The sequence below is a fragment of the Petaurus breviceps genome, unplaced genomic scaffold, assembly GCF_028583685.1.
Source record: "Petaurus breviceps papuanus isolate PSGF00001 unplaced genomic scaffold, PetGlider_PUasm1.0 99, whole genome shotgun sequence".
Classification (NCBI taxonomy): Eukaryota; Metazoa; Chordata; class Mammalia; order Diprotodontia; family Petauridae; genus Petaurus; species Petaurus breviceps.
Genome location: NW_027187465.1, coordinates 6,933,183 through 6,959,719, shown reverse-complemented (window position 1 = coordinate 6,959,719; position 26,537 = coordinate 6,933,183). Strand labels below are relative to the sequence as shown.

At 42.4% G+C, this 26,537-nt stretch overlaps 1 protein-coding gene across 1 annotated transcript in view; it reads left to right on the top strand.

The window, feature by feature from the left end:
- The window catches only part of SEZ6L (seizure related 6 homolog like), a 248,393-nt gene that overhangs the window by 185,249 nt on the left and 36,607 nt on the right, over nt 1-26,537 (top strand). Inside the window, exon 10 of the mRNA XM_069081915.1 lies at nt 19,713-19,909. Within this exon, the coding sequence (XP_068938016.1) occupies nt 19,713-19,909 (197 nt within the window). The remainder of the gene's footprint in view (nt 1-19,712; nt 19,910-26,537) is intronic.

Sequence of the window (26,537 nt, the reverse complement as noted above, 5' to 3'; positions counted from 1 at the left end):
GGACCCAGCCAATTGTCCATTCAGTGCAATGTCTGTTCAAGGTATATTATAGATGGACTAATTCTGCATATGCTATGAATCCATCATAGCATGGACAATAAGCATTCTTCATCCACTTGGTTTTTAATATATGGATAGTCAAACCAAGTTCTTTTGAATGCCTATGAGTCTTATTGAGAAGTTTCTGCAGTGTTCCAGGACTTGTTATCATCATTCACCATGTCATTCATCATCAGGAGTAGTTGAACAATCTCACTATCCATAGGAAACCCACTTTGATTTGACTTCTGTGCTGAACTTCTACCATGCCAGTAGCAATCATAGGCTTTACTGTCTTCGTATTTTCATTTTTTTCTCTTTTAATGTCTGGATCTGTGACTTCATCCCTGTAGGGAACTCCCAGTGAGGAAACTTTGTCCACTGATGCTGATTGATAATATATACATTTAGAGAGTTGGCTAAGAACCCAAGAGATTAAGTGACTCCCCCAGGGTTCTGCAGCTTTTTAGTGGAAGGACAGGGGGATTAGACCCAGGTTATCTGGTCAGACACATCTTCCCCATCCCCAATAACATGACTTCCCCCAACCAAAGGAAAAAATACTATAATCTAGAATAGAGTGATAAAACAGATACCCAGATAAGTAAATACAAGGTGATTGGAGGAACGGGAGTTTACTAACAACTGGGGACATGAAGGAATGTTTCTCTGGGGAACTGATAGGATTCAGAAAGGCAAAGCATCCAGATGAAGGGACACAGCCTGTGTAGGTGCATGGAAGCTGGAGATGACATGTTAAATCTTGGAAACCACTAGTGGTCAGGTTTGACTGGAATGTAGAATGCACTGGGTGTTTAAGTGTGGAAAGACAAGCTGGAGCAGGACGGCGAAGGGGGATTGAATGCCGACGGAAGGAGCTGGCATTTTGTGTCTGAGCTACTCTTTACCTCGTCTGGGTCAATCTGGAAAACAACAAGCCACCCCCAGCACTCTTGGGAAGAAGAGCACTTTATATTTTAATTATTTTATTATTGATGGGAATAGAATAGAATGCAAATGACCTTCAAAGCTTTTCTTTTATTTGTCCTCACGCTTTTATTTTTGTTATCCACTTTTCTACCTATTATCTCATTAGATACTGAAACACTCCTGTGAGAGGGGCAAGGGCAAGCACTTTTATTCTCATTTTACAGACTAGGAAACTAAGGTTCAGAGAAGCTAGGTAACTTACCCAGGATCACACAGCGAGCTAATAATGGCAAAATCAGGACTAAAACCCAAATGTGTGGAGGGCAGTCACTGTCAGCAGATGTAAGCTGAATGCTTCAATCAACAAACATTTCTTCAGGGCCTTCTATGTGCCAGGAATTGTACTCAGCACTAGGGATACAGAGACAAAATAAGAACTATTCCTGCCCTGAAGAAGCTTACATTCTGTAAGAATAACAAATATATCCGATTTTAAGAATATATGTGACAAGATTTGGTGAGGGACTGATAGGAAGAAAAGCTTTTATTGTGCTCATATGATATTATGTTCTTGCATAATAATAAAATAATGATAATATACTGCCCTCATCCTAAGACACTAGATATACACACACACACATATATATACACACAGATTCTTCTCCTTTCTCCATATATCTCTCTTATTCATATTAATATATACATACATATGTAAAATTTATATCTATATAGGGAGACAGGCTGTGTAGGTTGGTACATACATACACAGATTGTCTCTTGAGATATTTTATAGAAGAGCAAGAGAAAGAAAGGCTGTGTGTATATGTGTGTGTATATGTACATATGCATGTGTACGTGTGTGTATATATACATATGTATGTGTGTATGTACATATGCATGTGTGTATATACATATGTATGTGTGTATGTACATATGCATGTGTATATGTGTGTATATGTACATGTGCATGTGTATGTGTGTGTATATATACATATGTATGTGTATATGTGTGTGTATATATACATATGTATGTGTATATATATGCATGCGTATATGTGTGTATATATATGTATGTGTATATGTGTGTATATATACATATGTATGTGTGTATATGTACATATGCATGTGTATATATATACATATGTATGTGCATATATGTGCATGCATATATGTGTGTATATATGTATGTGTATATATATACATATGCATGTGTGTATATGTACATATGCATGTGTATGTGTGTATATATACATATGTATGTGTGTATATGTACATATGCATGTGTATGTGTGTATATATACATATGTATGTGTATATATATGCATGCGTATATGTGTGTGTATATATATATACATATGTATATGTATACACATACCTACACAAGCTCTTTCTATATGTGGATTTTACACCTGTGTTTGTATGGGTATGTCTGTAGGAGGAAAGACAGAGAGACAAGACAGAGAGCGACTTTTGGATAGATAGATCTCGATAGATATATGTATATAATAGGGAGAGGGGCCAGAATGTGATTTCATTGGTATAGGGGACTCCAGAGTAAGGAAACTCTCTCCTCTGATGCAGGTATATATCTGATCTGCAAGTCATAGTTTTAGAAGAAGGGAGAGGGTAAGCTACCTCCCTTGGTCACACAGTGAGTAGGTATCAGAGACAGGCTTGACCACAAGTATTCTTGCTTTAAGGCCAGCTTTCTGTCTGCCTTGTGACCCTCCCCCTATAGGTAGAAACAAGTAAGAGAAAGGCAGAATGATATAGTGGATGGAACTCTGGACTTGGCAACAGGAAGGCCTGGGGTCAAGTCCAGCTTCTGACACTTACTAGCCATGTAAATATGAACAAGTTATTTAATCTCTCTGAGTGCCAGACTACAGGAGCAGCAGTGGCAAGAACCCTGTCTCTAGAGTCCAAAGGCCTTGGTTCAAATCACTACCTTTATGACCTTAGGTACATCACTCTAATCCTTGGCCTCAGTTTCCTCATCTATACAATAAGAGGGTTGAACAAGATGGCCCCTAAGGTTCATCCCTTCCACCTCTAGAATGATGGTATATAGTAAGGGCTTAATGAATAGCTGTTGATGATCTTTCAGCTCTAATAATCATGGATGGTATCAGCAACCCTTCCTGTTCACTCAGTGATGACCCCACACATGTACTTGTCTGGAATTATCTAAAAAGGAAAAGAATTTCTATTCCAATGGGACTTTAAGAGTATAAAACTCCTCCAAACAATCTTGTGGGTAGGCAATGCTCTAGAACTGCAATCTAGATCGATAGATGGGTTGCCATGGTGTAGGGTATTCCCATGCTGACAACATCCTAGGTTCTCTGTGTTACCAATGCACATCTATATAATACTTCCCACAAACCAAGTACCCTGGAGGACTCTTCACTTTAAAACAGCCCAACATGAGCAAAGAGGAACATAGAGGAAGGTTGGCAAGCAGTGCCTGACCAATACAGAAATAGAGGAGACACTATGGTGCCAGGTGGCATGGGCCCTGGAAATGGAGTAAGGAGATAGGCGACCAAAATCCTCCTTAACTGCATGACCTTGGGTAAGTCTTTTCATTTGGTGAGTTCCCTCCTCACCAAAATGTAAGATACTAATTCTTGCACTACCACCCTCACAAGATCGTTCTGAGGAAAGATTTTGTCCTCCTAAAGGACCATTGGAATGGAAATCCATTTCCTTTTTAGATAAGTAAAGGACTAGTACATCTGTGGGGTCATCACTGGGCAGCAGGAATGGCTGCTGAGGGGCAGCCAGGTAGCACAGAGAGTAAGAGCACCGGATCCAGTGTTGAAAAGACCTGGAGATCGAATCCTGGGCTCAGAGACTTAGCACCCACCCAGAAGCACCTGGCCGTGTAACCTTGAGCAAGTTACTTAACCCCAATTGCTTAGGGGTGGCCAGATGACTCACTGAGTAAGAGCACCGGCTCCAGTGTCGGGATGATCTGGATCAAATCTGGGCTCAGACACTCAGCACCACACCCAGAAATAACTGGCCGTGTAACCTTGAGCAAGTTACTTAACCCCAATTGCTTTAAAAAAAAAAAAAAGGAATGGCTGCTGGAACAATCCATGATCTTTAGAGCTGAAAGGAACCTGTAAGATCATGTGGGCAATCAATCTACAAACATTTATGAAGCACTTACTTGCCAGGTGCTTACAGGAGGGTTTGATAGAGTGTAAACTCCTTTAGGGCAAGGATTGCACACTGGACTTTGATTCAGGAAGACTTGATTCAAATCCCGCCTCAGCCACTTACTAACTGTGTGGCCCTGAGCAAATCATATCACCTTTCTCAGCCTCAATTTCCGTAAAATCTGTAAAATGGGGATAATAATAACACCTATCTCACAAGGTTGTTGAAGGATCAAATGCATTTATATTTGTTTCTGTTGTTCAGTCATTTCAGTCATGTCTGACTCTTTGTAACCCCATTTTGGTTTTTCTTGGCAAAGTTACTGGAGTAGTGAACCTTTTCTTTTTCCAGCTCATTTTACAGATGAGGAAACTGAGACAAACAGGGTTAAGTGACTTGCCCATGATCGTCCAGCTAGTAAATGTCTGAGGCCAGATTTGAACTCAGGAAGATGAGTCCTCCTGACTCCAGGCCTGGTGCTCTGGGCACTATGGTGCCACCTAGCTGTCTGTAACATTTGTAAAGCACCATATAAATGCTAGCAACTATTGTTAATGTTGGTTCATATCCCCAGTGTCTAGCATATAATAAACACTTAATAAATTCTTACTGACAGATTGATGACTAGAAATGCATGCCTCATTCAAGCATTTGTCACATTGCCGAGTGCCTACCAGAGTGCCTGTACCAGGGGTATGTCATCAATGCTTGCTAAGTCACTGATTCATTGGGTTAAAGTCCATTCTCTCATTTACCAGATGGGCAAACTGAGGCTCAGAGATGAGAGGAGCTTTCCCAAAGGTCACATGACTAGTCAGAAGCAGAGCCAACAATTAAAGAGAGATGTCTTCACTTAAAGCCCCAGTCCTGTGTCTACTGCCAGAGCTATAACGCCAGTAGGATCCCAAGGACTTTGCCCCAGGGATCCAAAACTAATAGCTTTTACATTCCTTCAGTAGGAATAAACAGTTGAGCATGGCATTGATTGGTCAGAACAAGTTAAAATAAGGATCTGTGAGGACTTTCCCTTCCTTCTGGGGATGGTGCACGAGGTAAACTCTGCCTTACTCTGTCCCCTGTTCCCCACTCTCAACAAAGGCTTTAAGGCTCTTTCTTTCTTCTCCCTACAGGGCACTGTCCCTGGGACCTCTAGCCAAACTCCACCAGGGATCCTTGTATTCTAAGGCTTAAAATATGTGCCCAAGCAGACCTTAGCAATCATCTTCGGTCCAATCCTTCCATTTTATACAAAAGGAAACTGAGGCATAGAGGAAGGAAGTGACTTGTCCTACATCACACATGTGATAAGTAGCAGGGCTAAGCTTTCTCCCCAGGTCCTTTGCCTTCAGATTAGAATTTCTCTCCTATTTCAGGTTCTCTGCCACCCCCATCTTGATCAGTCTAGAAAGCTTCCTAGAGAAGAGTTGGGTTTCAAAGCTGCCGAAACAGCAGAAGGGATGTGAGCTAAAGGGGCTCAGGATGGAGGAGCATTCACAGCCCACAGCAGTGCTCAGAAGAGGGCTCAGAGCCAAGAATCTTTTGCTTAGACAATGTAGACCAATGAGCCATGTTCCCTGGGGGGCAGAAAAGACTCCCAACCCAGGACCCTCGGTGGCCTCTGCTAGCCAGTGTGGCAGCCAAACGAAGACCCTCTTTCCTCCAATCAACATGAAAAAGACATGCTTAGGTTCTGGGAGACCTGCGCCTTGCTGCATTTAATTTATTTTTCTTGGCCTTCACTGACAGATTTAGTAAACCAATTCTGGCTTGATAGTAAAAAATAAGTCTATCCTCCAGGCCCCTCAGCACTGCTTAAGTGTTTTCTATTGTTAGTTATTCACATCAATGATAGGAAAAGGATCCTGGAGTCACTTTATAGTGGCTCCACTATATAGGTGGCCTGGTGTATCTTAGCAGCAAAAGGAGACAAAGGGAACCCCACCACTGCCACCACCACCACTGCCACCACCACCGCCACCACCACCACCACCACCGCCACCACCGCCGCCACCACCACCAACACCACCAATACCAACACTGCCGCCACCACCACCACCACCACCGACACCACTGACACCACCACCATTGCCATGACCAACACCACCACCACCATCACCACTGCCACTGCTACCACTCCAGCCAAGAGGCTTTCTCTGAGTCCAGCTGGAGGTTTTGGATGCTGTAGCATGCTATCTCAGGAAGACCACATGAAGGAATTCTACTGCACTTTTAGGCAGAAATGTCTGCTGGGGATTTCTGGAAGAGAAGTGGCTGACACAATATACCCCCAACAAATACTTACTAAATGCCTTCTGTGGGAGATATAGAAAGAGCACTTTTGGGGTTCCAGAGGAAATAATCTGGTACATATTGGGAAGAACTGACAATTGGCTGTCAGGGGACCTGGTCTGAATCCTGCCCCAAGTATCTGCTCGTTCTGTTTTCAGGGGTGGGTTATTTAACCTCTCTTTGCTTCTGTTTCCTCAGCTGCAAAATGGAGTGATTGAACCAGACTGCCTCCAAAACCCCCTCCCATCCTAAATGGAATTTTTCCTGGAGTCCAATTTCTTTAGAGTCAGGAGAGAACTGGATTTGAATCTTCACTACTAATTAGTGGTTTGGGTGACCTAGACTTCAGACCCAGCTTTGTCATTTACTAAACCTTGGTTTACTCATCTGTAAAATAGGGATGTCAGTATCAACCTCCCAGGACTTTTGTAAGGGTTCTGTCAATGTATTCTGTGCAGTAACCAACTAAGAGAGACTATTGTACATTTCCTTTAGTAAGAAGCCAGAGCACATCCATGGGCTAGCCCCTACCATGTATTAAAGCCCTATAGGTGCTGTGTCTAAATGTCAGCTGTTATTATAATTCCTATTTATAGAAGACACTGTCCTCTATATAGGAATTTATATTTATATAGGCACTGTCAATATAGGTTAGATAAAATACAATCCCTGTCTTCATAGAACTAACATTCTAGAAAGTGGGTGTGGGGGTGAAACACAGATTAAAACAAAACCCCAAAATTCACACATAAATTGGGAAAGGTCAAAACAAAAGATGAAGCCCATTAAGCCTTCCCTCTCACTGGGAAAAGCAGCTGTGTGTGTGTCTCTCTTACAGAGCCCTAACTAGTAATTTTGGTGCCTGGGGCAAACAGCACGAAGCCCTCAGAGCAACTTTGTAATTTGATACTTAATAATACAAGAGGTAATTAAGACAAATGCAGTAGAGCAGAAGGGTGAATTAGTTGCTATAGTGCCTCACAGATGGATGCTATTAACAATGTACTGATCTGCTAGCTTCTAGTTTTAACTAATTATTCTCACTAAGTAGACGCTGTCCTCAGTTGCTTCAAAAGAGGATGAGTTTTAAATGTTTGTTCTAAATTCCTATGCCCTGGGCCAGAGGCCTGGTTGCCCTGTCCTAGTTACATAGCTGCTGTATCATGTGCTTTGTGGCCTAGAAATCCAGATAAATACTAACCTTTCTCGGTCCTATAGGATTTTTCTTTCTTTTTTTTCTGGTGGCAAAAATCATAGAGGAAAGGACCAAAAGATGACTCATTAGTAACTCATAAAGAAAATACTTCTATCATCCTGCCTAAGGCAAAGGGACCTTTTTCCATCTTCAAGGATGTTTTGGGAGTCTCCCCCAAGTGTCTCCCTAAAGAGCTACAAGAGAAAACACTTTCACCCCCAGGTCATGAGAAATTGGTGCTTTTGTGAGGTTTATTTCTCTTTTTGGAATTGTGTTGGGCATAGTAAGCAGGTCCTGGTGACCCTTTGAATGATAGTGGTTTATCCCAGTATGCTTCAGGCTCAGTGGGGCAGAATGGAGAGAGACCTGGGTTCAAATCCCAGCTCTGCTACTTACTACCTGTGGACAAATGACCCTGGATAAAGCATTGTCCTTCTCCAGCCTTGGTTTCCTTATCAGTTAGGGGGAAGGGGCATGAACTAGGTGGTACTAAGTTTCATTTTTAGCTCAAAAACTAAGATTCTATGATCTGGGAGTTGTGTGCCTGTGGGCAAGTCATTTTCCTTCTCTTAAAACTAGAGAGGCATGTAGCATGACTAAAGTGAAAATGTGTTTAATAGGAATGTATGTGTAGAGCCCATATCAGATTGTAAGACATCTTGGGGAGGGAAGGGAGAGGGAGGGGGAGAAAATTTAAATTTATGGAAGTGAATGTTGAAAACTAAAAATAAATAAATTGGAAAAAAACACTAGAGAAGTAGTGTGGTGCAGTGGGTAGAGCAGTAGACTTGAAGTCAGGAAGACTTGGGGTCAAATCCTGCCTCAGACATTCATTAGCTACGTGACCCTGGTCAAATCATGTAAATTCTGTAGTCTCATATAAAATGAGGGGTTGGCCCCTTACAACCCTAAATCTCTGATGGCATGATCCTATGAAAATGGGGGTTGGACTAGAAGGCCTCTAAGGTTCCTTCTGATGGGACAGTCCTCTATTCTAAGGTCCCTCCCATCTCTGACATCCCTTGTTCTGAGTCCCCTCCCAGCCCTGACATTCTCTATTCTAAGGCTCCTCCCAGCTCTGACATCCTCTGTTCTGAGGCCTCTCCCAGCCCTGACATTCTCTATTCTAAAGTCCCTCCCAGCTCTGACGTCCCCTGTTGTAAGGGCCCTCCCAGTTCTGGCAGTCTAGGAGCCCTCTGGCTTCTCTCAAAGTCTGGAAAACCTCAGTCCACAGCTCTTGCCCCCCCCCGTTTGGTTTCAGCTATGGCAGTGCTCCAAAGGAGCTGCCATGATGGTTACCATATAAGAACATAAAGACCCAAAGTGTCTTTGGACAAGGCACTTAATTTTTAGAGCCTGGAGTTAACTCAGCACAGACCAGAAATAACAGCCGCTAGAGAAAGAGCTTCCACAGATAGCAATTATAGCAGTCCTGTTGTTGGTTATTAAAATGACTTTATTACCCTGGTAGAGAATTGAGCTCAGGTCCATAAAGGGCAGGCGGCTGCCAGGTAGACATGAAAGGCAGACCATGGCAGAGCAACACAGCTCCTTCCCTTAGGAACTCTGCTAGTGCCAGGAGCTGGTTCGTCCAGCTGTCCATGGTGCTGACTACACTCACCAACTGGCTGAGTGGAACTCTCTTAAAACAGAGGTTCTTAACTGTGGGAAGATTTGAAGGGATGCATGAAAGTGGATGAGAAAAAAAAAACATTTATTTTCACTAGCCTCAAACTGAAATTTAGCATTTCCTCCAATTATGTTTTGTTTAAACACACACACACACACACACACTCACCATTATTCTGAGAAGAGGCCTACAGACTTCAAGGGGGCTGTTGTATAAAAAATGAGAACCCCTGTTTTAAAACTCATCCAAGTAGGTCAATAAGCATTTATTCAGTGTTCACTAAGTGTCAGGCATTGGGGTTTAGAGAAAGGCAAAAATAGGCCTGCCCTCATGGAGCTCACACTATAATTGGGGAGACAAGATGTGCATAATGAGGTCTGAGTGAGATATAAACAGAGTGGATAAGAGTTCATGTGGGAAGGGAAGCATTAGCAGCTGGACGGGACCAAGGAACAGCTTCCTGTAGAAGTTGATGCTTGAAGGAGACCAGGGAAGCTTGGAGTCACAGGTGAGGGCAGAAAACATGAAAGGCACAGGGAGCAACCACAACAAGGGTACATGGTTTGGATCACAGAAAATCACTTGCCATGGGTAGAGAAAAGGATGTTTTTTAATTGTCTGATCAAATATTATATTTGACACTGATCTATTGTGCTGCATTAGCCTAGTCAAATTTCCTCTGAGCCTCAGTTTCCTTCTCTGTAATCTAAGGGGGTTGGAATAGATAACCTATAAATGTTCTTTCATTTCTAACATTTCATCATCAAAGGCTCCTCCTGGCTCTACAATTCTATGTTCTGAGATCTCTCCCATCTCTGGTATTCTATGTTACAAGGCTTCTCCCAGCTCTGACACTCTGTTCTAAGACCCCTCCAAGCTCTGACATTTTATATCAAAAGGTCACTTCCAGCCCTGACATTCTATGTTATAAGGTCACTTATAGCTCAGACTTCCTGTGATTCTGTTTACTTCACTTTCATGCTAGGAAATAACCAACTAAATTAATATTTTTAAGTTTCCAGTGAGTTGTTTGGGTGTTCCATAGACAAAATCTAAAAATCCTCCTTCTTGATATGAGCTCAGTTCTAGGTGGGAATCCTGTTCCTGTTTTCTATATCCTTACCCCAATGCCTCCACCACCACCCCCAACCTTTACTCATCCTTTGTACCTCAGAAACACAGCACATACCCTGAGTCTGGTTGTCTCCAAGAGTAGCTGTGGGAGGGTGTGGGAGCCCAGCCTGAAGCTGGGACATTGTGTTCACAAGCAGACCCAGCTCCAGGCACAGGGTGTTCAGACACCTCTGCAGCAGATGAGCTCTATTAGAAAGATACAGCTCCATTAAATAGCCCTTGATGTCACCGTATAGTAGTCAGCCAGAAAGTGCCTTTTAATGCAGTTTGGCCTTTCCCAGGGGAATGGCAGGTTATCAACCCTTGCTGAGAGTCATAGGGCTTTTGAAAGGGTTCTGTTCATGGGAGTGTTACTCCAATTATAGCGTACACATTATTCCTTCCACAGATTTGCAGGGGTAGGAAGAACAGGGGAGATAAAATTAAAGAGCATATTTTTTCTTGAATATATAACAAACAAAATTAGAAATTAAGAAAATGGGGAACCATCAGCCTTCTGGATGTCATGTTAGGGATACAGAATGACAGAAAACAGATGTTTGTGTGGCTATTGCCTTGAGCCAAGAAGGAAGGAAGACGGTGATGTCTTCTTTCACCCTTCAGCAAATCAAACCCACCCATCCCCTTCCCAAAAGGATTTAAAAGAGTTGCATCCTTTTATGACACTAGGTTACAATGGAAAATAGGCTAAATTTGGAATAGAATTACCTGGGTTTGAATCTCAGTTCTTCTATTTACTACTTTTGTGAAGTTGGATCAGGCCTCTGCCACTTCCTAGCTCAAGACAGTTGACCCTAAGCAAACCAGTCCATCACCAGGAAACCTCAGTGTTCTCACTGGGAGAATGGGGATAATACTAGTCCTACCCAAGAGGGTTGTTACAAGGATTAAATGAGTTAGTGAATGTAAATGTTAATCTTTATTTTTTTTTCTTTTTGGAGGGGGGAAGGCAGGGCAATTGGGGTTAAGTGACTTGCCCAAGGTCACATGGCTAGTAAGTGTTAAGTGTCTGAGGCCACATTTGAACTCAGTTCCTCCCGACTCCAGGGCCAGTGCTCTATTCACTGCACCACCTAGCTGCCCCTGTAAACATTAATCTTAAAGCTCTTTATTAATGAGAACCATGATTAGTCTATTCTAGGACCTTCAAGAGACATGGTCAGAATGGGGGTGTATCCAGTGAGGGATACAGTAAAAGAATGCAGTCTGGTGACCTGGAAAGAAAACTGGTTTGTGGCCCCAGCTGTAACATCATCCCATATGGGAACCATTTGCACTTCAATTTTATCTGTCTGTAAACTGGAGAGGGGACAGGGGACTAGATTTCATGATTGATAAAGTCCTACCCAGCTCTGTCATTCTCTGTTCTAAGGCCACTCCCAGCTCCCATATTCCATGCTTCCTTCAGAACAAGACCTGTTATAACAGTGGCTTTGGATCACGACCAGTTAGTTTGGGGACAGGGGAGGTAACTGATCAGGTACAAAGCATTAGAACTGGAAGGAATATGACCAATTCTTGACCCACATTCTCCCCTCCAGTAACTCAGGCTTGCAGGCCCCTGGTGAGGCACAGTCAGGATTAGTACACAGGAGGCCAGGAGGAGGATGAGAGCTGCCTGAGGAGGGTTCACTGTGCCTGCTTTGTGTGTTCTCTAAGCCTTGCCCAGTGCTTGGTAGGTGATACAATCACTGCCAGGGATTTTTTCATGGAGATGAAAATACTCACCGCCCTCCGGCAGCACATCACATCAGAACATTCCTAGTCAGGGTCAAATCGACCCAAAGAAAAGGGATTTCTAGGTTTGACGTCAATTTCAGATTCAGTTTTCTCCTTGGTGATAAGTGGGAAATCTGTGCAGGAGAGAGAAGCAGAGAGGCTAGAAACCCAATTCCAGATTGCAAAGCAAGCAAGAAAAAAAGCTAGCAAAGAAGGGTGGGGAGAGGGGCCTGTGGGAGTGTTCAGTGAACTAGAGGGCAGAAGAGAGATTTTCAGGAAACCAAGAGAATGTCTTTTTTTACGCACCAAGAAACAGAGAATGTCAGAGCTGGGAGAGACCTTAGAACAGAGGTCAAAACTGGGAGGGGCCTTGGAACAGGAATGTCAGGGCTGGGAGGGGCTTTAGAACAGGGGATGTCAGAGATGGGAGGGAGCTTAGAACAGGGGATGTCAAGGTAGGAGGTGCCTTAAAACAGAACAGGCAGGTATACATTTATCTAGCATGGAAAGGTTTACAGAACTCTTTGTATGCATAACTTTATTTTATCCTCACAATAGCCCTGACAGGTGGGTGGTCTAATTATCTCCATTTTCTCAATAATGAAACTCAGATTCTGATGGCAAATTGACTGGCCCAGGGTCACCCAGCTGGTGTATATCTGAGATAGCATTCAAACTCAGGTCACCTATGTCAGGAAGATCTCAGCTCCAGTCCAAGCTCATACATGGACTAGTTGTGTGATCCAGACCAAGTCACTTCACCTCAGCAAGTCTTAGCCTCAGTTTCCTCTTCTGAAAATGGGGTTATTAGTAGTACCTGCCTGTTGTGAGGAACAAATGGGATAACGAATGAAAAGCACTTTGTAAATTGCAAAGTGCCACATAAATACTAATTATTATTATTATGTATTATTATCTTGTAACACTTGATTACTATTTTTGAAAGCATTTAATTACATTTTAATCTGTGCTGAAATGAAGCATTTGAAGTGAAATCATCTCAGCATGATCTTTATTAGGGAAGGTGGCCAGTGCTGAATGAGGGAAAGAAAATTGGTCTAAGAATCAGGATGTTGTTCAGCCATTCTTTGTGACCGCATGGACCAGCACTGCCAGACTTTCTATCCCCCTCTATCTCTCAAAGTCTGTCCAAGTTCATGTTCATTGCTTCCATGATATTATACTTCCATGTCATCCTCTGCCATCCTCCCTTCTCCTTTTGCCTTCAATCTTTCGCAACATCAGGGTCTTTTTCCAATGAGTCCTCTCATTATTAAATATCCTTCTCATTATTAGTGGCCAAAATATTTAAGCTTAAGATCCAGTATTTGACCTTCCAGTGAATACTCTGGATTCATTTCTTTAAGTCTTGAAGAATCAGGATATCGAGGCATTAAATTTCTGGGTGAAACTGAGCAGATCCATTTCCTCTCTTGATCTCAGTCTCCTAATCTCTAAAGTAAAGGGTTCAACAAGCTCAGGAATTTTTAGCCTAAAGGGCATGGCTAGATTTCAGGGGTCTGAAATTTGAATGGGGGGAAGAATCACGTTTATTTCAACATAATTTATTTACCTCCTTATTTTATTTTATACATTTAAAAGCATTATTCTGAGGAGTCCCCTGGCTTCAGCAGACTGATAAACCCACCAAAAGCAAGGCAGGAATTCCTGGACTAGCCAATCTCTAAGACCCTTTCCAGATCTATCTCTCTGTGCTTAAATGTGTCTTCATGAAGGGATTGTTAGTCCAGATCTATGGAAGGGAGAAGAAGTTCTGGTTCAGGAATTGGGAAACCTAGATTCCCTCTGGTGACTACTACCATGTGAATTCATTTCTCTGGGCCTCAGTTTCCTCATCTGTAAAACTAGGGAGGTTGGCCTGGGTGACCTCTGAAATCGCTTCCAGCTCCAAATCCATAATCCTAATTTTCTTCTCAGCCACCTAAAAACCTTTAATTTTCACTAGCTAGTACAGCAGGAGGCAGGGCAGGGTGGAGAGAATAATGGTGGCATTTTCTCCTTCGGAATCAGGAAAGTGTGGGGTTGTGATGAGAAAATAGAGGCTAACACAGAAACGGAGTCTAAAAAACTGGGAGAACAGTGTCCCCTGCTGACAGAAGTAAGAAATACCATCCCTATGCATGCAGTTAATGGTTCCAGTGCTTAACACAATGCCAGGCACAGAGCACAGACTTAATAAATGCTTGTCTACTGACTGACTTATTGGGTTTGGCCCAGGTGAGAGAAATGGGCTCATAGAAACTGGCAGGCATGGTTGGGGTAGCAGGTGGAAGGGTAAGGAGAGGCAAGGCAGTCCTTGTAGAATTTGGATTTTAATTTCATAACTTTCTTTCATCCAACTCAATTACCACATTTTGTCCTGGTTTTTAAAAATCAAGGGAGAACTATAAGGACTCTTTCATTGGACCTTCTGGTGGATCTTTCCAAAATGTGCCTCTTGGTTCTAGCCCCATCAGGATTATTTCAAGGCAGTCTGAGGTAATAGAAAGTCCATTGGTCCTTGAGGGCTTGGTTTGTTCTGCTGATTTAGAATCATAAATTTGAAGCTGGGAGGAATGATAGAAGTCACCTAGACCACTTCTCTCATTTTCAGAAGAGAAAGTTGAGGCCAAGAGATGTGAGGTGACTTGCCCAAAGTCACATATGGCATAGATGGCAGCACCAGAACTAGAACCCAGGTCTTCTGATTCTAAAACTAGTGGGAGTTTTCCCATTATACCATGCCACAACCCTAACATTGATTCCTAACCCCCTCATGGTACAGAATACAGAAAGAACTTCAGACTAGGAATCAGAGGACTGGCTTCAAATCCCAGTTGTTACTCATCCAGTGTGCCATTTATAAAATTTTATACTTCCTATGTGACCTTGTGTGAGTTACTGTAGAAGATTGTAAGGAATTGTAGAAACCTTGTGGATGTGCATTAGTTGAATAAAGCCTCTCATCATGGAGTTTCCTCAGCAAGTGAAATCACAGGTCTGGCTGAAGTCAACAACAAAGAAAGAATTGATCTACTCAAAGAACAAACACATTTATTGGGTTCTGATTTCAGCCAATCTTCGGATTTGGTCTTTGGCAATTCTTGTTATGCCATATATTTCAAGGTAATGTGATACAGAATAAAGCGCATTGAACCTGGAGATTCCGAGAACCAGATTCATGTACTAGTAAGCCTTAGGCAAATCACTGGGGCAAATCTACACCCCAACCTCCTCATGTATAATGTGGAGGTAAGACTGCTAGGTACTACAGTGGATAGAGCACCAGGCCTGGAGTCAGGAAGACGCATCTTCATGAGTTCAAATCCTGCTTCGGACACTTACTAACTGTGTGACCCTGGGCAAATCCCTCAGTTTCCTCAACTGTAAAAAAATGATCTGGAGAGAAAAAAGGCAAACCTCTCCAGAATCTCTACCAAGAAAACTCCAAATGGGGTCACAAAGAGTTGGACATGACTGAAAATGACTGAATGACAACAAGCCCTTTGAGGGCAGGGGCTATCTTTTGCCTCTTACTGTATTCCCAGCACCTTAGGACAGTGCCTGGAGAAGGAGAGGGAGAAGATGCCAACTGAATGGGTCTCCATTCCAGCAGCATGGATTACTCACAGATTGTGTTTGTCCTACATTCTCAAAGAGGACCACGGCATTAGGAAATGACCCATCTTGCAATTGACTTTGACTTGAATGAGAGAGGACTGTGCGAGGTCACCAGCCTCACTTTCTCCTCCAGAGCCACCTGGATCCAGTGGCCAGATATTCCTCAGGATGACTGGAGATGGCCCAGGATGCACTGGGAGACCCTGACCCTTTTAGGCTAAGATCTTATCAAGTGCTCACTTAGAGTGAGGTAATGTCCATTCAGTGAACAGACCTCTGAGGTGAGTTGAGGGATAGCCTATTTAATAAAAAAAAATCAAACTGGGAGGGGAAGACCCTCAGGGTTGCTGGCCAAAAGAGAAACTGTTACCATTGAGCTAGAATGGCCCAAAAAATAGCCATTAAGTGGTGCTTGGGTAGGGACCAATGTATGAGCTCCATTTAATGATTGATTGACTGATTGATTGATTAAGATTTGTATATGGTATGCATAATAAAAAAGTGCAAAGAAAAACTGACAAGCTGCTTAATTATTAGCTGAGAAAAGGTTTAAACAAACTGGGGCTTAGGCAATGAGAAAGACCCATGGCAGCCCAGAGTGGGGAAAAGAAGAGGAAATCTACAGCTGGAAAATAGCTAAGTGGGCAATTGAGGCACCCATTGTGAGCTTGGGAGTCCTTTTACCTTGTTTTGTTGCTCTCCCTGGAGCAATTCACAGCTCATCTGTGTGAAGATGGGCAGTAATCAGGTCTCCTGAGGTATGGAGGTGAAGACAATAGAGAAGGAAAAAATTACAGCAAGATTATACAAATGTGAAAAATTGAGTGTGATAATGGTTGTTATATTTTATTCTGTGGGACCCAGGAGTATGTATTGTATAATGCAAGGAATTGAAAGTAACTCTGTATGTATGTGTGTTTGTCAACAATATCAAGATGTTAAATGATACAAGTAAGAGTCGATTACATGGGAAAAGGGGTCTTGGGATATATAGATTGTCAGAATTAAGAGAGCTTCAAACATTGAAAGTTGGAGCTGGAAAGGTTCATAGAACGTAGTGTGTCAGAGGTGGCAGGGACATTAGAATATACAACATAAAATGTCCAAAATGGAAGGGGTCTTGGAAGAGGAAAGTAAGAGTTAGTACATAAAATGCTACAGGGGGTGGGTCCCTAGAAAAGAAAATGTCAGAAATGGGATGAACCTTAGGGACTATCTCCTCCAACTCCTTCATTTTCAAGATGAGGAAACTGAGTCTCAAAATAAGGAAATGAGTTTCTCAAGATCAAACAGCAGGTGGATGGCAGAGCTACAAGAAGAATCCAGAGCTCTCCTCACTCCCAGATCCGAACTCCTTCCCCTCCCTACCTAAGTTAATTTGGTGCATTGTGTCCAGACAGCCTCTCTGATGCTGAGCAGAGCTAACCTGTGCGCTCTCTGGGAGAAGGAACAGCAGAGCATATTTCCAGGGAGTAGAGGGTTATTTTCCTCTGACATCTGGCATGAGAAGTCAACAGGATAATTTCCAGGGAATGTCTCAGAAAATGGGAAATCAGGTGGACTTGATTTGCTGAAATGACTGGGAAAGAGGAAGATGCTGGAGGGCAGATTTGATAGGACTGGATGGCGAAGTCATGTCAGAAGGGAAGGAAACAAGCACTTTGGGCTAGGAACTGGGCAAATAGGATTTCATTTGATCCTCACAACAACCCTGGCAGATCCCCATTTTACAGTTGAAGAAACTGAGGCAAATAAAAGTAAAGTGACTTGCCCAGGGTTACACAGCTGGTCAGTGATTGAGCCTGGGTTCAAATTCAGGATTCCTGATTTCATATCCAGTGAAAGAGCAGGTGTAATCAACTACATAAAACTGTTTCTATCACATAAAAAGGAGTTGGGTTTCAGAGACCTCAGTGAAGTCCTTATAATGACTCCTTGCTGCTCCTCACCTATGGTAGCTGCCACCAGGTAATTAGCAGTGCTTCACTGAGACAAGGCATTAGCCATCAAAGTATACTTCCAAAACTAGCACCAGTGACCATGTCACTCCCCAGCTCAAGTGTTTCATTGGCTCCCTTTTGCCTGCAGGATAAAATGTGAATTCCTCCGCTTGTCCCTTAAAGTCATTCACTCCCTGACTCTAGCTTCCATTCCAGACTTACTTTCCCTTTCTCCCCCTTGAACAGTCTATCTCAGTCAAACTTATGTTCTTGCCATTCCCCATATGGGACTTTGGATCAAAGATTTAGAGGTATAAGGAACTTTACAATTCATTTTAAGTACGAGGAAACTGAGCCCGCAAAAGAGGAAGTGACTTGACCAAGGTCACAGAACTAGGATTTGAACTCCTAACTTATGAAGGAGCTAAAAGTCACTGCTCTTTCCAACTTTAGCTTTGTGGTCCACTGTGACCTCCTGGGTTTTTTTAGACATTCTGCCACAGTTGTACCCTCCTCAACCTTCCATTTCTGGAGTCCCCTTTAAATTCCTGGATAAACTAACCTATTGTCCACATTAAATTCCATATTTAATATAAGCTTCATATTTCATACTTCCCATTACTGCCAAATTACCCAATTTCCCAGGGCCATCATGAATTTGTCTTCTTCTTTAACAATATTAATCAACCTATCCAAGACAGAAGGTTGGTCTAAGAGTAAGAAAGACCAGGATTTGAAGCCTTCCTCGGGCAATTATTGGTTGTATGACCATGGGCAAATGTCTTACTTGACCCTCAGTTTACTGATCTGTAAAATGTTATTTTATTAATATTAATGTTTTTATTTATTTAATTAATAGCTCCACTTCACAGGGTTACTTTGGGAATCAAATGAGATAATGTATATAAAGCATTTTGCTCTATAGAAATGATCAGGATTGCTTTATGGGGCAGCTTGGTGGTGCAGTGAATAGAGCACCGGCCCTGAAGACAGGAGGACCTGAGTTCAAATCCGGCCTCAGACACTTAACACAAAAAAACCCAGCTGTGTGACCTTGAGCAAGTCACTTAACCCCAACTGCCCTCCAAAAAGCAAAAAAAAAATGCCATGATCATGGTGGTGGTGGTGGTGACAAGGATTTCATAAAGGAAGGGCCTTAAACTTCAAGTTCAAAGAGACCTGAATTCAAGTCTTGACTGTGCCAATAGTTAATTGAGTGGATTTGGCCAAGTCTCTTCCTTTCTGTGGGCCTTGTTTTCTGCAAAACATGGAGCCTAGATTCAGTGATATGTGTGCCCCTTCAAGTGATGTTGGCGGCTCAACATTCTCCCATAGTATTAAGGTTATGGGACTTGTCTGAAGAAAATCCAGTGAATCAGGGGTAGAGCCCAGTTAACCCTACTCTCTGGTCAAATTAGTGTCTTCTCAGCTAGCATCAACGACCCTTTGAACATAAACTTCAATTGTATTCCCAGCATCTGGAGCAGAGGCTGACACATAGAAGTCTCTTTAAAATTGCTTTGTTTGTTGACTGATTGATGGATTGAATCCAGTCTTGAGCTTGTGCATCCCTCTTACAGAAAATTATCATATCCTGCTAAGTGATGTGGTAGCCTTGGAATGGGGAAGAACCAAGCTCATATCCTGTCTCAGACACTTACCAGCTATGTGACCCTGGACAAGTCACTTCACCTCTGTTTGCCTCAGTTTCCTCATCTGTAAAATGGGGGTGATAATACTAACACCTACCTCCCAGAGTTGTTGTGAGGATCAAATGAGATAATATATTTTAAGTACTTTGCAAAGCTTAAAGTACTCTATAAATGCTAACTATTGATATCATCACCATCATTCTAGGTAATATTCTAGGTAATATATTCATCTTAGTTGCCATGATAATCTACAAGTTCCCCAAGGTCCAACATTGTGTAAGCCTTGCACATAGCAGGTATTCGATAAACGATTTCTAAAGTAACTACATCTTTACTTGAGACTGCTTTCCGTTCACACACATAAACATACATCCCATTTCCTTTTGCCTCCCCAGCTTAAATCTGAGTAACAGTGACATCCTGACCATCTATGATGGGGATGAGGTCATGTCTCATATCCTCGGGCAGTACCTGGGCAACAGTGGACCTCAGAAGCTCTACTCTTCTAGCCCAGACCTCACCATCCAGTTCCACTCAGATCCTGCCGGCCTCATCTTTGGAAAGGGCCAAGGGTTTGTCATGAGCTACATAGGTAAGTCTCCCATGAAGTCAGTCTCACCATGCCCTGTTGGCTTTGGTGCCATGGGCCATTTCTGCTGGGCACACTCATTCTTGAGCTTGCTAACCCTAATATACCTGGATTTTCATATTGGGGTGTGTTCAGGTAAATTATGAAAGGCAGCAGTTTAATAGCAGGGAGAATGTTAGAAGAACTGCCAGAAAAAAACATGCTGCTCCCAAGAAGGTGGTGGACCATATGTTGGTAATGAAGCATATATGTTCAGACAGGGCCAGTGGGCTGAATTTTTTTTTACTGCATTTCTTTAATAAAAAGGAGGTTTCTATTGTGAATTTAGGGAGAAGCATTAAAGAAAAATAAGTAAACATATTTTGTTACTTTTTTTTAAAAAAGAGACAATGTGACATAGTGGATTGGGTGCTGAGCTTAGAGTCAGAAAATGTGTGTTCAAATCCCACCAAGGTCACTCCTTAAATGCGTGATCCTAGAAAGAGACTGTTTTTGCCTTTTTTTAATATCTTTAGTGCCTAGAATGTAGTAAGTGATTAATAAGTACTTTTTCTGACTAAATTAATTGTTGAGATGGGAAATCCATTCCTTCTTCAGGTCCTGTGTCTTTCTGGGGATCTCACTGGCAAGAAGGAGGAGGGATCCCCCCTAAATGTATTAGAGTGTATTACCTAGCTCAGTATGAGCAAAGGTGTCTTTACCAAAATCTCAGCACACCAGGAAGTCTCTGTGCCTTGGCTTGTCTTTTGTCCAGGCCAGCAATCATGATTCATTCTCACCAATGGTCCACCCTCCCCTTGGAGAGAACATGGCCATCGATTGCTTCTGAAGTTCTTGTTTATGTTCCTCTGGGGCCTCTTTACTCCCTGATTATGCTGATCTGTAATTTTATTCTCCTGGCTCTTGTTTTCTGCCTTTCTATGTAGGGCTTCCACACAACTTCTCTGTCACAGGTGCTCAGAGTGAGTGATACCAAATCTTGTGAAGAAAGGCAGCCATCATTGGTTGTTTGGTAGAAATGGCCACAATAGTTGACCACATCTTTATTCAATTCATTTTAGAGTTGGAAATTAGAGTTAGAAATGGACAAATCTAGCCCCTCTTTGTTGTTTTTTAACAGAAGAAAGTGACCGAAATAAAACCCAAGTGTTCTGATTCCTAATACAATGGTCTTTTTCTTCCATGATGATTCCTACATTGAGGGCCATGTTTGTATATGGCCAAGTCAACCATCATGATAGTCCCTTGAGACAAGAGATAACTCAGACTTTTTCTTTAAATAGGTCAGGAATCAACAGAATTTTCTTTCTGAGATTATTGTCATTGAAAAAGCATGGTCCCATAGTCCAGCTCTAGTCAGTGGCAGCATAGTGGAAGGGATACTGAACCATTCTTGGCTCCACTGTTCACTGTCTGTGGGACCTGGAACAAATGACTGTATCTTACTAGGTTTCACTTTCCTCCTTTGCAAAGTGGGAGAAATTAACACAAGCATAACTGAACTCAGAAGTTTACTTACTTTACAAGAAAAGTATTATATGGATAGGAATGATCCTCATTGCTGTTACATTCCACCCTCTGTCTAGTGTCAACATTAGTCAACTAATGTAAGTATCAGCCAGAAATGCCTAGTTAATGTTCGGTATTGTGGAAAAATAACAATACCAGCTTTTTGAATCACTCAACTTTTATGTTGTTTATGTAGCGACAGTAATACTTAGTGTCTTTATAGTGTCTTAAGGTTTGCAATGTACTTTCTCAAAGCTTTATTGCCCTTTATAAATGAGGAGACTGAGGTTATAAAGGGAGGCATTTTTTACATTTAGTTATACAAGTGTCTGAGACAGGATTCAAACCCTGGACCTCATGACTCCAAGACCAGCACTCTATTCATTATTCCATGCTGCCACTACTACTAATATATTTTTAAAAGTAAATAACAGTTAACATTTATATAGTACCTACTATGTGCCAGGACTGTGCTAAGCTCTTTATATTTATCTCATTCCCTCACCACAACAACCCTGGGAGGTAGGCGCTGTTATTATCTCCATTTACAGTTGAGGAAAGTGAAACAGACAGAGAGGGTAAGTGACTTGTCCAGGGTCACACAACTACTAAGCATCCAGCCTTCCTGATGCCAAGTCAAACCCTTTATTCCCTATTCTCTATAAATATTGTGGGGGTAGGGGTTGTTTGTTTGCTTGTTCTTGTTTCTGCCAACATTAGCCAGTGTAGACTTAAACACAACCTGGATAATTCCAAGACATATTCCTATCCTTTCCATCCAGTGGGAATGGAGGGACCAGGTTGTTCTATGGCAAACCAGGATAGACCTGAAGCTCATGGACTGATGTGAACCCCTGAATTTAATTGCAAGAGGGGATACATATAGGTTCCACATACACAGTGCATATCTTCTCTAGAAGCTGCTAATCAGAGTCGATTATCTCAGGACTGTCCCCACCTATACTAACATGTCCCTACATTCCTGAGATTCCATTAGTCCTGGGAACTCCTTATTCTTTCTTGCTTTCTACCTAGCATGCATCATCAATATTCAAAGAGAAGGAAGAGGAAAAGCAGAAAGGAAAGAAAGAGAGGAGGGAGGGAGAAGTCAAGCAGCATTTTCCAGAGGGAAGCAGTCTGGCCTAGAGGACATGACGTGGGACTTGGAGTCAGTAGATCTAGGTTCAAGACTTAGCTATGAAACTTATGTGAACTTGGGTGGATCTGAACATGTGACTTTTGAGCCTCACCTTCCTCATCTGAAAAGTGGGGTAAAGGGAAAAGTACTTCCTCTCCCAACTTCACATGATGACAGGTTGTGAAGAAGGTACTTTGTAACCCTAAATGTCAGTCATTCAGTCAACAAGCATTCATTAAGGGCCTACTGTGTGCCAGACATTGCGCTAAGTGTTCAGGATACAAAGACAGTATGTACCCTTGAGGAAATGACAATCTAATGGGAGACACTAGGTACATAACCAGGTACATATGAGTCCTACTATGTGCTAGCCATCGGACTAAGCACTGAGAATGCAAAGGAAGGCAAACAAAAGTGAACTGCCGCTATTATTTGATAGCTCAATCTTCAGGGGCCTATTCAGAATACCCTTCAAGCAAAAGTTCTCTGGGACTTTGTAAATTCTCAGCCACTGCCAAACCCAGCCCTGCTGAGAGAAACTGTTTGGCTAAATCAGCATTTTAAGCAAGGGTTTCAATGAGTAAGCACATATGCTATGACAGAAAAGAGGAGGGACCCAGAAGGGCAAGGGTATCTTGGGGAACAACTCCATACCAGAAGGCTCTTCTCCCTCAGAGTAAACAGCAGAGTTTTCCTGCCTGACCTTGGGAACCCTGATGCAAGGCTCCCTTGGGCACTGGGAGGAGATGCTGAGGCAGGAGGGGGCACCCTGGGCCTGATGCCACCTGACATCTCTCTGAGATTCCAAAGTGACCACCAGTGAGGTTTGTTAGACTCTTGAGAAAGCCCAGGTCAAGGGTCACCCACCAAGGCCAACCACCAAGCAGATTTTCCCCGACTTGGTGAGTTTATGAAAGGATGCACTTGGATGAAGCCCGTGCCTTTTCCAAACGACTGGGATATAGCTCCAAAAGGGAGTTGGGAGACTTTTCGGAGGATCCCAGATTTAGATTTTAGAGGTCATAGATTCAAGATTATTGATTTAGACCTGGAAAGGACCTGAGGAGCCATGTAGGCCAATCCCTCACTTTGTGAAGAAGGAAACTCGTGAGTCTCAGAGAAGTTAGATAACTTGCCCAGAATCACACAGCTAGTTAATGTCAAAGGTAAAATTCAAACCCAGGTACTCCTGGCTCCAAATCTACTATATCCTGCTTGCAGGTGTTGTTATTCAGTCACCCCCAACTCTTCAGGACTCTATTTGGACTTTTCTTGGCAGAGATACTAGAGAAGTTTGCCATTTCCTTCTCTGCATCATTTTACAGATAAGGAAACTGAGGTGAACAAAGTTAAGTGACTTGCCCAGGGCCACACAGCTAGTCTGAAGCCAGATTTGAACTCAGTTCTTTCTAACTCCATACCTGATGGTCTGTCAACTGCAGCACCACCTAACTGCCCACCTTCATTTTACAGAGGAGGAAAGTGAGTCCCAGAGAGGCTGATTGCCCAAGCAGATACTACTAGGAAGCAGAGTGCTCCAAGCCAAGGAGACATCCCATCTGTCTGTGCCTATAGGCCTATTTGAACTAAACATTCTCATCTGCTTTATTATTTCTCTCCTGCTGAAGGACCACAAGGGCCCTAAGTATCATCTAAATTTAACTCTCTGAGGCCAAGCCACAGTGCTCTAGTTACAGCTCTGTGCCAGAGGTCACATAGGTATTAAGCACTGCAGCTAGGACTAAAACCCAGGTCTCTGGACTCCAGATTCAGGACTCTTCCCATTTTATTTTAATGCCCCTCCCTTTATCCCAGGTGGAGAAGCTGTGGTCCAGAGAATGGAACTGACTCACCCACAGTCATGTAGCTTGTTAGTTACTGAGCCAGACTCAGGATCCAGGCCATCACAGATAGCTAACTGAATGTTTCTACTATTTTCACCCAGACAGTGAGCACTTTACAACCTCCAATCCACAGCTCTCTTAGAGTTCTTAAGAGGAATAAAAATAGGGTTTCCCATTCCCTATCAAGCCATTTTAGAATTCATTTTCCTGTCTCTTCTCTTCACAGACACCCGAGAGATTGCTTTTTCCCAGCTAAAACTGTGATGAAATCCCAGGAAAAGCCATTGCTTTTTTCTTAGAATTACCTCCTAGCAAATAAGCCAGGGCATTCTGCTCTCCCTGGCTCCCCAGAAGCACATAAGGATAGCAAATTAATTACATGACATAATTAGCTCTCCTTCCTGAAGCTGCATGGTGGGCATTCCTGAGCAGGGATAGCCACACCAGCACACAGGATTACTACTTACATAATGGGGGGTTGGGGGTGGGGGGAATCAATGGGAGAGAAAGAAGCTTAACTGGAGGGACTCCATTATGAATCAAGAAAATATTTCGGATGAAATCTAATAGAATTTATAGTAACCTAGAGGATAAGATCACATATTTAGAACCGGAGGGGCAGCTAGGTGGTACAGTGAATAGAGCACTAGCTCTGGAGTCAAGAGGACCTGAGTTCAAATCTTGGCCTCAAACACTTGATACGTTCTAGCTGTGTGACCTTGGGAAAGCCACTTAACCCCAATTGCCTTGCTTTCCCTCCTCCAAAAAAAACTGGAAGGGACCCCAGAGGCCATCACTGAAACCAACTCCCTCATTTTACAGAGGAGGAAACTGAAGCATAGAATGGTTGTGACTTGCCCAGTATCACAAAGTTAAAAAATATCTTAAGTAAGTTTTCAAGCCACACCTTTCTGATCTACTACTAATAACATTAATAACAACAATAACTATTTTGTTTAGTTACAACAACTCTGCGAGTAAGGTGCAGTTATTATTCTCATTCTGCAGATGAGGAAAATGAGGCAAACCGAGGTTAACTGACTTGCCCAAGGTCATACAGCTAATAAATGTCTGAGGCCAGGTTTATACTCAGGCCAGGGCAATTAAGTGACACAGCAGATAAAGCATCAGGCCTGGAGTCGGGAAGATCTGAGTTCAAATGTGGCCTTACACCCTTACTAGCTGTGTGACCCTGGGCAAGTCACCTAACCCAGTTTCCTCAATCTATAAAATGAACTGGAGAGGGAAATGGCAATCCATGCCAGGATCTCTGCCAAGAAAACCCCAAATGGGGTCATGGAGAGTGAGACGTGACTGAAACAACTCCATAAAAACAACAACAAACGTCCTGATTCCAGATCCAGTTCCCTAACCACTGTACCACCTAGTTATCTATATGATGCTAACAGAGTAAGAAGGCTGCCATGCAAATGTTAGAAGGCCCTAGTTCCCCTTTTCCAACTCTGGTCAGACCACTACACTAGGAGGGTTGAGTTCTGTGCCAGGCAACATGTTTGGAAATAATAACATTGACAGTAACAGCTCAAATTTATACATTGCTATGAAGTTTGAAACTGAGAGGGCTGCAATACATTATAGATAAGGAATCACCCAGAAGATTTGTTGTGAAAGTTGATGTGAAAAATATGACCATAAAAACAAGAAACTAACCCTATGGCTGGAGTGAAGGATGATTGATGGCTAGCCTTCATGTCTATTGGCATCCATGTTTTATCGAGAAACTTTGAGAAGGACCCCCCTGACACATCCACATATGCCCTAAGAAATTAATGGAATATGTGGATAAGATTTTTACAGAGGGGGCAGCCATGGATGGCTTGCGACCTGCATACTTGGAGGAAATTTCTAAATCAATGAGATTATAGATCCATTAAAGTACTGAAGACTCAATTCAATTTATTCAATCTATTAGTCAACAAAAATTTATTAAGCACTTATCATGTACGAGACATTAAGTTAAGAAATGAGAATATAAAGAAAAAGCAAAAATAGCCCTTGTCCTCAAAGAACTTACACTCCATAGGGAGAGGCAACATGTATAGAAATATACTAAATATAGATAGATTAGATAGAGAGAAAGAAAGAAAGAAAGAAAGAAAGAAAGAAAGAAAGAAAGAAA